At 56.7% G+C, this 15,774-nt stretch overlaps 1 protein-coding gene across 3 annotated transcripts in view; it reads right to left on the bottom strand.

Annotated features, from left to right (window-relative positions):
* Positions 1 to 2,190: 2,190 nt before the first annotated feature.
* The window catches only part of DGKZ (diacylglycerol kinase zeta), a 46,375-nt gene continuing 32,791 nt past the window's right edge, over positions 2,191 to 15,774 (bottom strand). Inside the window, exons 24-33 of one of the 3 annotated variants that reach the window (XM_065635165.1) lie at positions 15,648 to 15,692; positions 15,287 to 15,356; positions 10,483 to 10,523; positions 9,738 to 9,928; positions 9,255 to 9,286; positions 8,436 to 8,479; positions 7,932 to 8,052; positions 7,352 to 7,388; positions 6,967 to 7,066; positions 2,191 to 4,615 (exon numbers count right to left, since the gene is read on the bottom strand). In XM_065635165.1, the coding sequence (XP_065491237.1) occupies positions 4,499 to 4,615; positions 6,967 to 7,066; positions 7,352 to 7,388; positions 7,932 to 8,052; positions 8,436 to 8,479; positions 9,255 to 9,286; positions 9,738 to 9,928; positions 10,483 to 10,523; positions 15,287 to 15,356; positions 15,648 to 15,692 (798 nt within the window). In that variant the 3' untranslated portion in view covers positions 2,191 to 4,498. The remainder of the gene's footprint in view (positions 4,616 to 6,966; positions 7,067 to 7,351; positions 7,389 to 7,931; positions 8,053 to 8,435; positions 8,480 to 9,254; positions 9,287 to 9,737; positions 9,929 to 10,482; positions 10,524 to 15,286; positions 15,357 to 15,647; positions 15,693 to 15,774) is intronic. The other 2 variants (XM_065635167.1, XM_065635166.1) reach the window with 2 other exon arrangements.

Here is a 15,774-nt window from a genome sequence, read left to right as displayed (position 1 = left end):
CTTCTTTGGGCTGGGGTTCAGTGGCATCAGGTTTGCAAGTCTGAGTTATGAGGCTGTGAGGAGCAAACCAGGGCCTGGTGGAGCTGTGAAAGAGCTGGGTATGGGACAAGTCCTGCTGCTTTTCTTCAACTGTCTCTGGCTGGGAGCCAGAGATCCCACTGGGGTCCCCAGGGCAGAGCAACCCAAGGTACGGCAAAGCCCTGTGCAAATTTTCACTCTTTCCTCTGTTTCCAGCCATTCCCATTTCCCCCGTTGCCTCCTTGGCCTGGGGACCAGGCAACAGGTGCTGGGCATGTAGGAGAGCAGAGATGCGCTGGTGCACATCACTCCCAGCAGCGCCTGTGCTTGGTCCCTTCGGGCCCCTTCTGAGGGATGCAGGGGGGATTGGCTCCTTCCCCAGCTCAAACAAGCAACAGGAGGCTGTGTTTGCAGAAAGGGGCCTCATACCAAGGGAAGGAGGGAAGAGGAGGGAGCATGACCAGCCCAGGTGCGTTTCCCTGCAATTGCTTAACTTGAGCTTTTTACATCTAAAAATGTCACAAGATAATTCATGGCATGTCAGCTCCGCATTTTCCATCTCCAGCCGAAGCCTGGTCCTTGGGGCACTGTTACTGCACAGCGCAGCGGTGCCAGTGCGGGGACACAGCTGTGCATGGGGAGGGGGGATGACACACGACACATTTTCCTTGTTCAGACTTGCAGAGGGGGGGCGTGTGGCAGGTAATCATTAACATGGCCAACTGCTGTCACCCCAGCTCTGCTTAGCTGGGGCACAGCCTTCCCCAGCCTGCATGCGTGCCTCCCAAGCATGCACCCCCAGATGTGTTTCCATCCCATGGGAGGCCAGACAGACCTCTGGACCTCCAGCACCCGGCTGCAAGGGAGAAACAGGGGATGCTGAGGCCCTTCAGAGAGAAGGGCAGGGCTCTCTCCCAAAGGTAGAGTGCCCCTCATCACAGCAATTGCATTTGGGAACACTTCTCCACCATAAATTTGACACCAAGGCAGCTGGAAAACTCTCATTGCCATGGTTACTGACGGTGCTCTCCACTGAGACATGGGCCAAGCGCCAACGCGCTGGGGTCTGGGCATTGAAGTGGAGCGGGCCCCCTCCTCCCCGTCACACATCTGCCTGGTCCCCGGGCAGCGGCCCAGGGAGGCCAGGACAATTTGGTGTGCCTTACACTCACTACAGACCCCCACTGTTAACTCTGGGCAGGAGCTGAAAGACTGAAGGCGATGAAAGGGAGGCGGGGGGGTGGAAGGCACAACACAGCCGGGGAAGGAGGCTGCTTCTCTGGGCAGAGAGGGGGCGGCAGGAGTGACAGGCAGACTGCCAAGCTGCCCTCAGGAATCCGAGTTTAAGCTCCCCATCACCCACCGTGTCCATCTCCAGCTCCCTCACCAGCACGCCGTCAGCCAGATCGATTACCTCCCTTTTGCAAAGGAAACTCTGCAGGAGAGGTGGCGTTGGCCACGGTCATCCTTGCAAGTCCAGGGCTGGATGCAGAAGCGTCCCTAATCCTCTGCTTTTGTAATCGGAGAGCAGTCCTCCCGACAGACGGAGATAATCCCAGCCCTTGATGCTGCAGCCCCAGTGCTCAGCACTGGAAGCAGGACCCTAACGCTCCCCTCTGGAGCTGGGAACAAACAGGAAAAGCCCCCGAGCAGGCTCATCCCACATAGAGCAGCATGGCTGGGGACAGCTCACCACAAGAAGAGCCAACGGAAATGTTTTGAAATCTGGAGGCTGGATGCTGCTGTCATACCCATCGAAAGCCATGTGGCTGCAAAGGGCATGGCAGGACTGATGCTGGAGCTGCCGCCTCCTGCCTCAGAGGGGAACAAGAGCAGGGCTGGAGTAGCAGGCTGCCAGCTCCTGGTGCACACTTCCAAGCGCTTCTGGATCCCTTGGGACAGCAGCACGGTTTCTCCCTGGTTCCATGTTACACCAAATATTGATGTATGCCACAGAGTCAGGGAGAAGGTCCCTCAGGACAAAGTCACTGTATCCAGCAGCTGTCCCAGAGGGATGCTGTACAGGGAAGTGGGCAAGGACCTGGCCCAGCAGAGAACTCCCCAGAGCATCCCCAAGTTAGGACAGGGGCAAAAGCCTTGGGGTACAACCTCGAGGGGTGGCACTTGTGCAGCGCCCACTGTATTCTCATGGATGCAGCTGGAGACAGGAACTAAAACATCCATCTCTTTATTTCAATGGCAAGAAACAACAACACCCAAACGGTCCAAGTCAAAAAGCAATGGCAACACAGGCTCATGCCAGGCCCTCGGCCTGCTGGAGCCAACACCCTCACAGAGTTACAAAAATACAGTCCTACAACAGCGTCTAGGAAACACAGACTCAGGTATTGCACAGAACCCCTGCCCTCCATGGGCAGGGTGACCAACATCCCCTCCGCCGAAATACAAGCCGGGCTTGGAATTGCACAGCAACTCAGCTCACGCGTGCACGGAGGGGCCAGGCGGGGAGGGGGACAGTGTGTCTCTCAACTACCTGTACAAAACTATATGGGAAGATAAAAAATGGGGAAGAAAGGGGGAAGCTGGGGCTGTAAATGCCTCCAGGCCAGGCTGGATGTCCTAGCTGGGGGGCAGTGGTTTGCACCTTGGAGAAGATGACAGTGCCTTGTCTGTTGGTGGCCAGTGAGCAATGCCAATGGGAACTCCAGGCACTGTTGGAGCATCCCAGCTCTGAATGTGCCAGGATGCTATTGTTATTAATGACTAATACTGCCACTGGGTCCTGGCATTCTGCGTTGCCCTGTGCCTCTGCTCCCCACCACAGCATCTCCCGTCCCAGGGAACTCTACCCCCTGGTCAAAAAGCCTGAAGGGTGTTCTGGTTCCCTGAGGCATCCTCATATCCATTTTTTGGTATTGGTATTAGGAGAGATCCGAACAGTGCCACCCAGCACTACCCAGCGGGAACAGCTGGGTGTGAGGGCAGGTGAGACTGCACAGATCCCACATTGCAGCGGCATCCTCTCCTGAGGCCCAAGCTGTGAGCAGCAACCCGCTTCGCAACCGCTGCCTATCCAAAGGTGCCGAGCAGGTCTGCAAGGCCCTGAGCCATCTGCTCTCCTTCTCTGGTGGCACCTCCTGGTCCCAGAGACTGTCAGTGCTGCAAAAGCATTGCTGAAGGGCTAGCTTGGTGCCTCTGCGGATGCTCAGCACCCACAGAATCCATGGGAGAGTCGTGGTCTCTCGTGCCCCTTGGCAGGTGGTAGGTGAAATGCCATCCCATTGCAAGTGTGACTTGGGGCTGCAAGCCCTGATGCTTCCTATGCATCCAAATTCCTCTTTCTGCTAAAACTGGAGAGGGTGAGCTGCTGGCCTGCCCAGGGAACTTGTGTCTGCGCTGGGTGAGCTCCCAAGTTTTTTCTGCAAAGCCCTGCATCCCATTGGGGAATGGCAGGAGCTGGACTCAGAGGATGCATGTTGACAGGTTGGGGGGCATGAGGGGAATCCCTGAGAGCAGCACTGACCCCAGCACTGCCCCTCCAGCCCAGTGCAACATCTAGTATCAGGGAGGAGCTGAAGAAGGGAGGGAAGCCAGATCCAAGTCAGCATTTGGAAAACATATAACAGGCTCCAGCACAGGCCCTGCCCAGGCCAAGCCCAGCTCTCCACCATGGCTACGTGCTGCAGCAGGCTCACGAAGAGATGCCCAGCAGACACTGGGTGTGCGGGCTGCCCTACCCAGTCCTGGCACTGCAGAAGGAAGGGTGGTGGGAGGGCTCGGTGGCCTTCCTTCATGCCATCCCTGACTGGCTGAGTGCTAAAGGCAACTGGGAGGGCAGCAGCTGCCCCGCTTCCAGCTGTGCCAGTTCCAGGTTCTGAGGGAAGGCTGGGTGTGCCAGGGACATCCCTCCCACTGCAGAAGGCCCTGGCAGGGCAACACAGAGACCTGGGGCAGCCCTAAATCAACAGGAGGGAGCAAGTCCTGCTGCTTCCCTTGGGACAAAGACTGAGGCTCACGGCCTCTGCTGTCTGCCTGCACAACCTGTGCCTCCTGCGGCTGTGCCAGACAGGAGAGGAGGAACAGGACACAAACCTAGCCAGGCATCTAGAGGAGGGGCACTGCTAGCAGGGAGACGTGGTGAGCAACGATATCCCACAAGGATCATAGTTAGGAGCCTGCAGAGGGGGTACTGGCATCACTCTGGTACACACAGGTGACCGGGGGCTTCAGCCTGGTCTGCCTCAACAGAGCTGCAGGATGGAGCCCATCCAGGGCAGGAAACATGGTAGATGAGGGGCAAAAGGGGGGACACACAAAGAGCCAGGCTTCAAGTCCTAAATATCCACTGTCCTCACAAACAGAGTCCCAGCCCGGCCTGGGGCAGAGCTCTGCTGTCTCCATCTCCTCCGGGGACCAGGCTGACATCTAGGGAGGGCTGGGCCAGACTCACAGCTCTGCCCGTTGCCATCATCCTCTTCTCCTCCTGCCTGAGCTGGCTTGGGCTAAGGCACGCCGAGCACTACACAGCTGTCTCCTGGTCCTCCCGCTGGATCATCTGGTAGTGCTGTCGGTTCTCGAGGTAGGCAGCTAAGTCGGGGTCGTTGGCTTTCTCAGCACGGTGCTTGGGGGTGTCTCCCTGCACAGGGGAGGCAAAAGATGTCAGAGCGCTGAGCACTGCCTGAACGCCCAAAGGTGCCCCCATTGCCCCACCAAAAGGGTGGCTGCAGCTGGGTCCAGCAGAGCCTGCAGCCAAGCCCTGAGGCAGGCCGTAGCCAAATGCCCAGGTGCTGGCCACAGAGCAAAAGCATGCTCCTGAGGAGCCCAGTTCTGCTGCGGGGCTGGAACCTGTCCCCTGAAGTGCCATTGGTCCAGGGCAGAGACCATCCCTGACCGTCACCAGCCCTCCAGGAGGAGACAAAGGTTGGTCCCTGTGACCTGCTCTTCCCCAGCGCTGCAGAGGCAGGCAAGAGAGGGTGAGGAATGTCTGGGGAATGCCTGGGAATACCAACCCCCCTTCCCTCTTGCAGCCTGGCTAGCGCTCCTGCTCCCGGAGGAGGATCACATTTCACCAGCTTATTGCAGCCATCTGGACTGTGTCCACTAATGAACTCCCGCACTCCATAAAAAGCAAATCTGTTAACAGCTCCCAGCTCCATCTCCTCTCTCTGTTCCCCCCTCCTCCCTGCTCCTCGCTTCTCTTTGCCAAGCGCCCAAGCCCTGCCATGCCGCTGAGAAAGACCGCGGAAACCTGGCGCTCTGCAGCTGCCATTGAAAACCAGCCCCAGAGGGATGCCCAGCCTGCCCGGCTGGTGCCGTGGTGCACAGCGGGGCACGGGCAGCTATGGCAGGGTGCTGGGGCCTCCAGGGTGACCCACAGCCATATTTCTGCAGCAGGAACAATGGTCAGACATGCAGAGCCTCTGCTGGGCCTGGATGTGGCTGTGGACAAAAGCCCACTCCTGCACGGGTGTGGAGAGATGCAATGCACCCAAGAAACCCCCTCTTGCGCACATGCAGCCCAAGACTGGGTATGCCCCACTGTCCCGCACACATCCCCGTGCATGCACACAGGCAGGGGGATGGAGACCACTCTTGGTGCCAGCTTTCCTTGGGGGCCTCTTCTCCAGAGCCCCTCAGTGCAAGTGCTCATTTAAACAGAGGGGGGAGAAAACGAGAGGAGGAATTGAGTTTCTTTCCTGTCCCCCTGTGGAAGCCTCGCTGCAAGGCTGCCTGCCTGCAGCTTGAAACCGGAGCTGCCAGGGCCCCCTGCCCGGCTGTGCCTCGGCAAGTCAGCCGATAAGGCTCAGCCTCCCTCACCGCTGCGGGGTGCGGGATCAGCCCACTCCGAACTCGTGCTACAGGTCTGACACCAGGCCGGCTCCTGCCCGTGCAGGCCGGCTGTGACCTGGAGCCTGGGTGAGGTCAGTGCAGTGGCACAGGGGTGTCCCCAGGCAGCTACAAACCTGGACATGCATTTGCACAGGCACATGCAAGCCCGGCTCCCCAGAGCAGCCATCATGCCTGAGCAGGGCTCCCTTTTGTGCTGGCAGGCTGGGGGCTGCTCCTCTCCTTCAGGCAGATGAGGGGTTGGGGGCAGAGAGGGGCCATGCCCCCTTGCCTCTGGCAGCTGAGTCTCCAGCCGGGCCAGCCCTGCTCTGGGTGCTGTGTGAGGCCCAAGCCTTGGCCAGGACCATGGAGGGTGATGGGCTTCAGAGATCACCTGTACAGCATCTCCCTGGTAGCTGGCTAGGGGGCTGTGTGTTGTCTAAGGTGGCCCCCAAGCTCCACTGGCCCTAGCAAGTTTGCATCCCCGATCTGGGCTCCCACCCTATATTCCAGACTCACAGATTGCACCTTCTTGGCTTGTTACTACATCTCCTCTGTTACAGCCCATCGCTATGGTCCTCCACCAGATGGATGCGACCGTGTCCCCTCTGCCGCCCACTAGCCTCAGGAACCTTCTGCACCAAAACACAGCCTTAAGCTCCTTCCTGTGACTCCTCTGCCACGGCTGGCACAACTCCCTGGCACCAAGGCATATCTCAATTAATTCAGCATGCAAAGAAAAGGGCTGCCATTGCCTGCTCCCACTCCCCATGGGCTGGCTTCACCCGCTGAGAGGAGCTCCCAGTGCCTCCATCACGGATGCCTGTGGGGGAGAGCGGGGGGAGCCCTGCAGCTGGGAGGGAGCTCACAGCGAGACTGTCCTTGCTCTGACCCCGGAGGGTGGGAAGAAGGAGACGGGGATGAGACATTCCAGCCCCTTGCTTCTAATTTAATAAAACAACAGTGAGAGAAGTGCAAGGAGGAGAGGCATTTAACCCCTTTGCAGCTGGCTTCTATTAGGTGAGTGGGTGCTTCATGTCAGCTCCTTTCCAGCTGGCAAAGACCCCAGCCAAAGCACGCTTGCTCTGCTGTCCTGCTGCCCCGCTCCTGCCAGCACACCTGTCCCCCCGAAAGCCCTGCTGCCAGGCCCCCCACAGTCACCTGCAGGTCCGTCTTCATGAGCGAAGCCCCGGCCTCCACGATGTAGTGGCAAATAGTGCGCTGGCGTAAGGCTGCAGCCTGGTGCAAGCTGGTTTCGCCGCTGGGGAGGAGAAAGCGGGAGATGTGAGACGTCCCCCCTGAACGGGGACAAGCAGCACATGCGGGTGGCAGCAAGGGACAGCAATTCGGCTGCAGCAGGAGCTCGCGGTGGGTCATGTGTTTGTCCAGGCAGCCCTGGCAGAAGAGGGGGTGCTGCCTGGGGACGGTCAGTCCAGCGTGGACTGGGAACTGTGGCTGGTAATTAGAGCGAGGGCGGCTGGTAAGTGCCCAGGTCACCTCACAGAGGGTCTGGCCAATAGGTAATGCAAGTCAGTCAGCAACTTACTTCTCCTCCTCAGTGGCATCGAGGATTTCTGAAGGGGCTGTGGAGAGAAAGTGCAGGGCAAGTGAGACCCGGCTGCAAGGCAGAGACAGACCCACCTACTCCCCAGTCACACTCTGCATCTTTCCATAGGGGCTGCTGTTTCTTTCCATGCTGCCTGCAAAGGTCCTGGCTCCAAGGCACTCAGACCAGCAACAGCATCTGAGCCCAGCTGAGACCAGAGAAGAATTGTTGTGGACTCATTACAGATAAATATCTAAATGAAAATAAAGCAGCCTGTACTTCAGTGGGAGCTGCCAAAAACAACAGGTCAGCTGGCCTGAAGGCAGAAGCAGGACACTGAGAAATGTTTCCCAGAGATATGCTGGTCCCTGCAGGGATGACACCATACCATGTAACAGCCATAGGGACACCCCAATGCTGGCAGATTCCAGGGAAAGCCCATATGCCAGAAGGAGTATTTATTAATAGCAAATGCAGAGGGAAGGGATCTAAGCCCAGGAACACCCACTCCGAGCACAGGGTTGGCCTTTTTCAGCTGCCGGGCTCCTTTGCTAAGGGTGGCCCTCTGGCCTCAGCTCACCATTTTCAATGATGTATTTGACGATGTCCTTGCTCCCTGATTTGACAGCATGGTGGAGGACAGTCTGGCCTGAGGAGTCTCGCACCATCAGGTCTCTTCCAGCCCGGTGCAGCTCTTGGAACTACAGGATTGCCAGATTGCTCGGGATGAGTTGCTTTTCACAGCTCCAAGCCCCAGGCCCCAGCATCCTGTCCCCAGGGTGCCCAGCAGGTTGTGTGGATATTCGGGGCCTTGTGGGGAGCTTTGTCCAGCTCAGCCACACCACCAAGTCCCTTCCCTCCATGTCTCCCAGGGGAGGAACAGGGCTTCTTCCCAGGAACCTGTCTGTTTTCCAGCCACTGCTCCTGGAGCAAGGCCCTCAACAGGAGCTGCTCCAGGGCAATTGTGGTGTGCGGCTGGCAGGGCTTCCTGCAGCCCAGGGGACACACCAGCCAAGTGGGCTGTGGGGCCAGCGCCCAGAGCCAGCCCTGGCTGCACATCACAGCAGGCAGCGGGAGCACCCACCTTGCAGAAGTCACCGCTCTTGGCAGCTTCTATCAGAAGGTCATCTGCAAAGAAAAGAAATGGGTCTGAGGTCAGAAAAGCCTAGCTGTAGTGTCATTTATTTAACCCTGGAGCCAAGGATTAGGCACTGGCAGCTCAGCAGTCAGCTGGAGCTCCTCCAGGTGCTAACCCTTTGGTCAGACTGGCTTTACATGACTCACCTTCAGGCATGTACGGGACAAGCCAGGGGAAGGAAGGAGACCCTACATAGCTGGGGGCACAGCCAGACCTCAGCCCCAAGGAGGTGCATGTGCAGGGGCAGCCGTCTTTGCACATGGGCAGGATGACTTGTGATGGAAGCAGGGAGCAGATCTGGGCATCAGCCAGCGGCCGAGACATCTCTCACCCATGACTCACTCACACTTCCAGGCACTGGGCTCTACTCAAGTTCCAGTGAACTCTTTCCATTTGCTCAGTTCAGCGAGGCCCCTGACCTTGTGCTCCCACCTCTCAAGCTCCCAGCATTGCCTGGCAGAGACAGCCTCTCAGCCCAGCCCACAGCACTGGCTCCGCAGGCGGGGGATTAACCCCTCGGCCATGCCAGTTCCCACATGGTGAGTCGGGAAGGCGCCTGGCCGGACTGCTCCACGAATCACTGTCAGGTCTCTCCTCCCCAACTCTGGGCTCACTCGCCTGCAGGGCTCTGTGCTCCTGCCTAGCGCATGGACAGCAGAGCTCCTGTCTGCACGCTAGGGAAAGGACAGGCCAAAAAAAAATGTGCCAGGAACCCAAACCAGTGCAGCCCAAAAGGCTTTTGACAGGCGGTGGGACAGGACTCACCTTTGTGTGAGAGGCAGTGTGCAGGCTCAGCGCTGGAAGAAAAGAAGAAAAGGCGTAACTAGCCCTGCCAGTCCTGGCAGATCATCCAAAAGGGCATGTTACGGCAGGAGGGACGGCTGTGGAGAAGGCTGCCCATGGCACATCTCCAGCAGGTAGGAGCAGAGGCAGGCCAAGCGACATCGTTGCTCTTTGGCCATACAACCTGCATCTTCCCCGATGTGGGTTCTTCCCCATCCCCACTCCCATTTCTACTGCTTGACCCCACAGCTGAGCCGCCTGGTGTTGCCACACCACCTCCAGCGGCACTGGCTGCAGAGCAGGGAGAACAGGACATTGTCTCACCCCTTGTTCTAACTCTGCAGTGAATTCCCACTGGCTTCCAGGGAGCCTCTCTGTAATCTGGCCCAGGGATGAAGGCTATGAAGCCAACCCTGGCTCACTGCCCATCCTTCCTGAGGTCCAGCACCCGCATTCCAGACTCACCTGGGGGCAGGAGAGGAGGGTGGAGTAGAGGAAGAGGAGGGGAATGCAAATCGGTGTCCCGTGGGTGTGGCAGACGAATCAACAAGGTCAGGCATAGCAGGAGAGGTGCCCACGGTCTGGGTGATCACCAGCTCTGGGTCCAGCACATAGAGCTCATCTTGAGATATCTCTGTCACATAGTTGAGGTGCTCCTGAAAGGCACAAGTCAACCTCCTCAGAAGCAAGACCTGCTTCTGTAGAGCTCCATCTCCCATCCCCTCACATCCCAGGCCTTGTAGCCCAGCAGAATTATGGTGGCTCAGAGAGTCCTAGGACCTCTGTGTCTCCTCCCAACTTAGCAGCTGACCCGTACATCTCATCTCCATGTCCCCTATCCAGATCACTAGGGAAAGTATTTATTGCTGGATAAGATGATTCCAGTTGGTGGGTGCCCTGGCCAGCCTTGCTGCGTTGCTATTCCTTACCTCCTCCACTGTAGGGTCCTGCAGACAGCTTCCAACCCAAGTCTCTGTGCTCCCACCCACACTATCTCCCTTTTCCACAGGAATCTGGAGGTGCAGGGGCTGGTCCTGGGCCAGACCCACCATGCCACCCCTCGGCTGATGCCCCAGGGCAGTGCGGTGCTTCAAGACATGGGCGTCCTCAAGGCTGAGCCTGCCTGTTGGTCCAGGTGAACTCAGGACACCCAAGTTCCTTCCCAGTAGATGCTGAGGGGGACAATGGCGGAGGACGAGGCCGCACTCACCTGTGCGCGGTCTATCCTGTAGAATCGATCAGCCGTTGCTGCTGTAAGACAGGGACAGAGTGAGACAGAATGATTCTTGTCATAGGACGAAGGAGACAGCCCCTTTCTGCTACTGAGTGCTAGTGAACTAACCAGCCACTTTGTGGCCTGCATGGAGGTCACAGCAAAGCAAACAGCACCCCCTGACTAGGAGCAGCCCCGCTTCCCTTTGGGACCCTGCTGTTCTCTTTACCCAAGAGGCAGCCCCTTGGGCTGACAGACTGGCACGCCCCTCTGCCTTTGCTTGCTCTCTGTTCCTTGATGACTCCTGGCAGGGAGCCACAGGGAAGGCAAGAACAAACCTAGCTGATGCTCTGGCCCTTCTGGGGGCTTCCAGGTACTCCAGCATTAGCCTGAGCAGATGAAACTCAGGACTGTGCTGTGCACATTGCAGCATTCAGTTGCACCAGGTGAGGAACTACTCCAATTTAACATGGTGCATCTTGTTGCAGAGTTCCAAGAAATGGGAGCACTCAGCAGGGCTGTGAGAAGAGGGAGCTGAGCTTCCCACTGACTTGACTGAATAACGTGCCACAGACCACCACAAGGTGACGTCAGAGATTGTGACTGCCAGGTACAATGGAGCACACCACTACCAGTTGTACATCCAAGTCCCTGTCTCCTAGAACAGCAGGACAGCTTCAAACCAGCCTCCAGCCTGTTGCTGGCAGCACCCTGTCCGAGTGCATCCCTCTGCTCATCCTTCTTCCTTAGGTAGATCCCACATCAGGAGAGGAACTCCTATAATACCAATGGAGCAAGTGGCTGTGCTGGAGCCAGACCCATGCAGCTCACCAGGGGAGAGCAGGACAAGCAAGAGCACAGTGCCAGGACAACTGGGTCCCCACACATAAGGTTGCTGTGGTGGGACCCTTGAGGACCTGGGGAATTCTCTCCAAAGAGTGGGGACAGAGCAGAGTGAAAGAACGTCATTTATCCTGTCCTGGCTGAAGATTTACAGCCAGGGAGCTGCTGCTGAAGGCCTGTAATTCAGCTGCTTGAATGAACCTACGCTGTCTTCAATGAGGCTCTGGCCTCTTTCCTGACACATTTTCCTGAGCTCAGAACCTACTGCTGGGAGACCAGCAGGATGAGGGAAAGTGGTCCTGGTATGGCAGCCCTGGTAGTCACACCTGGGAGCAGCAGTGCCAGCAGCCCCACACGCAGGGCTGGGACCCCAAACGGAGAAGCTGCATCCTCTCTGCCCAGCATGAGGCTTCCCAGGCCTCACTCTGCAACCCGCGGCTGTGCTCTATGCTCTGCTGCTGGGAAGGCAGGGAGACAAAGTACCACCACCAGGCATTTCACAGAATCACAGAATGTCAGGGGCTGGAAGGGACCTCGAAAGATCATCCAGTCCAATCCCCCCGCCGGAGCAGGAACACCTAGGTGAGGTTACACAGGAAGGCGTCCAGGTGGGTTTTGAAGGTCTCCAGAGAAGGAGACTCCACAACCTCCCTGGGCAGCCTGTTCCAGTGTTCCGTCACCCTCACTGAGAAGAAGTTTCTTCTCATATTTAAGTGGAACCTCCTGTGTTCCAGTTTGCACCCACTGCCCCTTGTCTTATCATTGGTTGTCACAGAGAAGAGCCTGGCTCCATCCTTGTGACACTCACCCTTTACATATTTATAAACATTAATGAGGTCACCACTCAGTCTCCTCTTCTCCAAACTAAAGAGACCCAGCTCCCTCAGCCTTTCCTCATATGGGAGATGCTCCACTCCCTTCATCATCTTGGTGGCTCTGCGCTGGACACTCTCCAGCAGTTTCCTGTCCTTCTTGAAATGAGGGGCCCAGAACTGGACACAATATTCCAGATGAGGTCTCACCAGGGCAGAGTAGAGGGGGAGGAGAACCTCTCTCTACCTACTAACCACCCCCCTTCTAATACACCCCAGGATGCCGTTGGCCTTCCTGGCCACAAGGGCACAGTGCTGGCTCATGGTCATCCTGCTGTCCCCCAGGACCCCCAGGTCCCTTTCCCCTACACTGCTCTCTAACAGGTCATTCCCCAACTTATACTGGAACCTGGGGTTGTTCCTGCCCAGATGCAAGACTCTACACTTGCCCTTGTTATATTTCATTAAATTTTTCCCCTCCCAACTCTCCAGCCTGTCCAGGTCTCGCTGGATGGCAGCACAGTCCTCTGGCATGTCAGCCACTCCTCCCAGCTTGGTGTCATCAGCAAACTTGCTGACAGTGCACTCTATTCCCTCATCCAAGTCATTGATGATTACACTGAGTAGTACTGGTCCTGAGGGACTCCACTAGATACAGGCCTCCAACTAGACTCTGCCCCACTGACCACAACTCTCTGGCTTCTTTCCTTCGGCCAGTTCACAGTCCATCTCACTACCCAATCGTGCAGACCACACTTCCTCAGTTTAGTTGCGAGGATGCTGTGGGAGACTGTGTCAAATGTTTTACTGAAATCAACATAGACGACATCCACTGCTCTACCATCATCTATCCACCTGGTTATGTCCTCATAAACGGCTATGAGGTTGGTTAAGCAGGACTTCCCCTTGGTGAAACCATGCTGACTGCCCCTAATGACTCTCTTATCCTTGATATGCCTTGAGATGGCACCAAGGATAAGTTGTTCCATCACCTTTCCAGGGATGGAGGTGAGGCTGACCGGTCTATCGTCACCCAGGTCCTCCTTCTTGCCCTTTTTGAAGACTGGAGTGACATTTGCTTTCCTCCAGTCCTCAGGCACCTCTCCCGTTTCCCACGACTTGGCAAAGATGATGGAGAGTGGCCCAGCAATGACTTCAGCCAGCTCCCTCAGCACCCGCGGTGCATCCCATCTGGACCCATGGATTTATGGATGTCCAGATTGCTTAATTGCTCCCTAACCCAGTCCTCATCAACCAAGGCAAACTCCTCCATTGCCCTGCCTTCCTCTGGGGCCTCAGGGGTACGGGGCTCCTCAGGACAGCCTCTGGCAGTGTAGACAGAGACAAAGAAGGAATTCAGTAACTCTGCCTTCTCTGTCTCTTTTGTCACCAGGGCACCCACCCCATTCATCAGTGGGCCTACATTGCCTCTAGTGTTAGTTTTATCTGCCATGTATTTGAAGAAGCTCTTCCTGTTGTCCTTGACCCCTCTCGCAAGGTTTAATTCTAAGGAGGCCTTAGCTTTCCTAGTTGCCTCCCTACATCCTCTGACAACAGCCTTATATCCTTCCCAAGTGGCCAGCCCCTCCTTCCATGATCTCTAAACTCTCCTCTTCCACTTGAGTTTGCCCAGCAGTTCCCTGTTTAGCCACGCAGGTCTCCTGGCTCCCTTCCTTGACTTCCTACATGTCGGGATGCTCTGATCTTGAGCTTGGAAGAAGCAGTCCCTGAATGCTAACCAACTATCTTGGGCCCCTTTACCTTCAAGTACCCTTTCCTGCGGGATTTTCCTTAGCAATTGCTTGAAAAGGCCAAAGTTGGCCCTACTGAAGTCCAGGGTTGCGATTCTGCTTGGTATTCTGTTCCTGCCACATGAGATCCTGAACTCCACCATCTCATGGTCACTGCAGCCAAGGCAGCCCTCAGCCTTTACTGCTTCAACAAGACCCTCCTTGTTAGTGAGGATGAGATCCAGCAGCGCACCTCTCCTAGTCGGCTCCTCCACCATTTGCATCAGGAAGTTATCATCAATGCACTGGAGGAACCTCCTGGACTGTGGCTGGCTGGGCAGTCCTTCCAGCAAACATCAGGGTAGTTAAAATCCCCCACAACAACCAGGGCCTGTGACTGTGAGGCCGCTCTCAGCTGCCTGTAGAGCTCTCAGCTTCCTCACCCTGATCTGGTGGCCTGTAATAGACACCCACAACAGTGTCACCCCTGCCAGCCTGCCCCTTAATTCTCACCCACAGACTCTCAACTCGCTCCTCATCTGCCCCTGGACAGTACTGAATACATTGTAGTTGCTCTCTCATGTAAAGAGCAACTCCACCACCATGCTTGGCTGGCCTGTCTTTCCTGAGAAGGACATAGCCATCCATGACCACATTCCAGCCATGTGAGCTGTCCCACCATGTCTCTGTAATTGCCACCAGATCATAATCACCTGACCAAACACAGGTTTCTAACTCCTGCTTATTCCCCGTGCTGCGTGCATTGGTGTACAGGCATTTCAGGGGGCGAGCTGAGCACATTGATTTCATCCTAGGGGGGTGGGAGGCCTCCTGGTCTTCATCAGTTCTAGAGTGCTGCCCCACTGGTGCAAGCCCAGCTACCACCCCATTCCCCTTCAAATCTAGTTTAAAGCTCTCCAAATGAGCTCTGCTCATTTGGCTCTCTTGGCCGTCTTCCAGGTACAGAGGGAGAGCTCTGGAGCCTCTTGGCCAGTGAAGGCAAAGGGAGAGGAGAAAGCTACTTTCAGGCAGCGGAGAAGCAACTGGAGCTCAGCAGGGAGCCTCTCCCATAGCACTGGGATGCTCATGGTGAGCCTGGCTCCCAGCGTGCTGGAGCAGGGGGGCCCCCTGCCTGCATGACACAGGAGAGCAACCCCAGCAATCCTGCAGTGACAGGACACGCGCCACCAAGCTGCCTTCAGCTCTGGGGACAGGAGACCAGCAGATGCCCCTCACTCCACTTGTGGTCAGCAGCCAGAGACACAGCCTGGGGTGAAAAACTGCTGCACGTGGCTGCAAAGACATCCATGAGTCCCAACTCCCATGTGGCTCCCAGAGGCTTATCACTGAAGGTCTGTCCCCTCACCCTCCTGAACTCAGACAAAGTCAGCACTGCCAGGGTAAGATGATACTCACAGTCAAGGAAGCACCACTTGGGTGACAGCTTCTGGGATGACAGTGTCTTTGGTTTGGCTCCATCTCCCTCCTGCATTAAAAAAAAAAAAGGATAAAGTCATGTCTCTTGTCTTTCCCATCTCTCCCCAGAACATCCCTCCTGCTTTGGGAGGTCACTTCAGACATGGAAGACCACAGCTGCCTGGATGGCAAGGGGAACTTGAACAGAGGCACAGCACACAGCGATGGGAACCAGCACGGGACAGACTGGAGCTGACACACACCAGCTCGCTGGTGAGAGAGGTGCCACAGGATGAGCCCACAAGACCGGCACAGTGGACATGACAGGTGGTCCCGGGGGACAGAGCAAGGCCATACCCACCTGAAGGAGCAGGTGCTCTAAAGCAGAGGGCTGTGGAGGGAAATCCTGCAGAAAGGCAAGGTGTGCCGTTGCAGCCTTTATCTGAGTGGCCCCCCAGCCCCTCTTGTCCCATTGGGGTTTGCTTAAT

The sequence above is a fragment of the Caloenas nicobarica genome, chromosome 5 (genome assembly GCF_036013445.1).
Source record: "Caloenas nicobarica isolate bCalNic1 chromosome 5, bCalNic1.hap1, whole genome shotgun sequence".
Lineage (NCBI taxonomy): Eukaryota > Metazoa > Chordata > Aves > Columbiformes > Columbidae > Caloenas > Caloenas nicobarica.
Note: the sequence above shows the minus strand (reverse complement) of the source record. Positions and strands in the feature narration are given on the sequence as shown.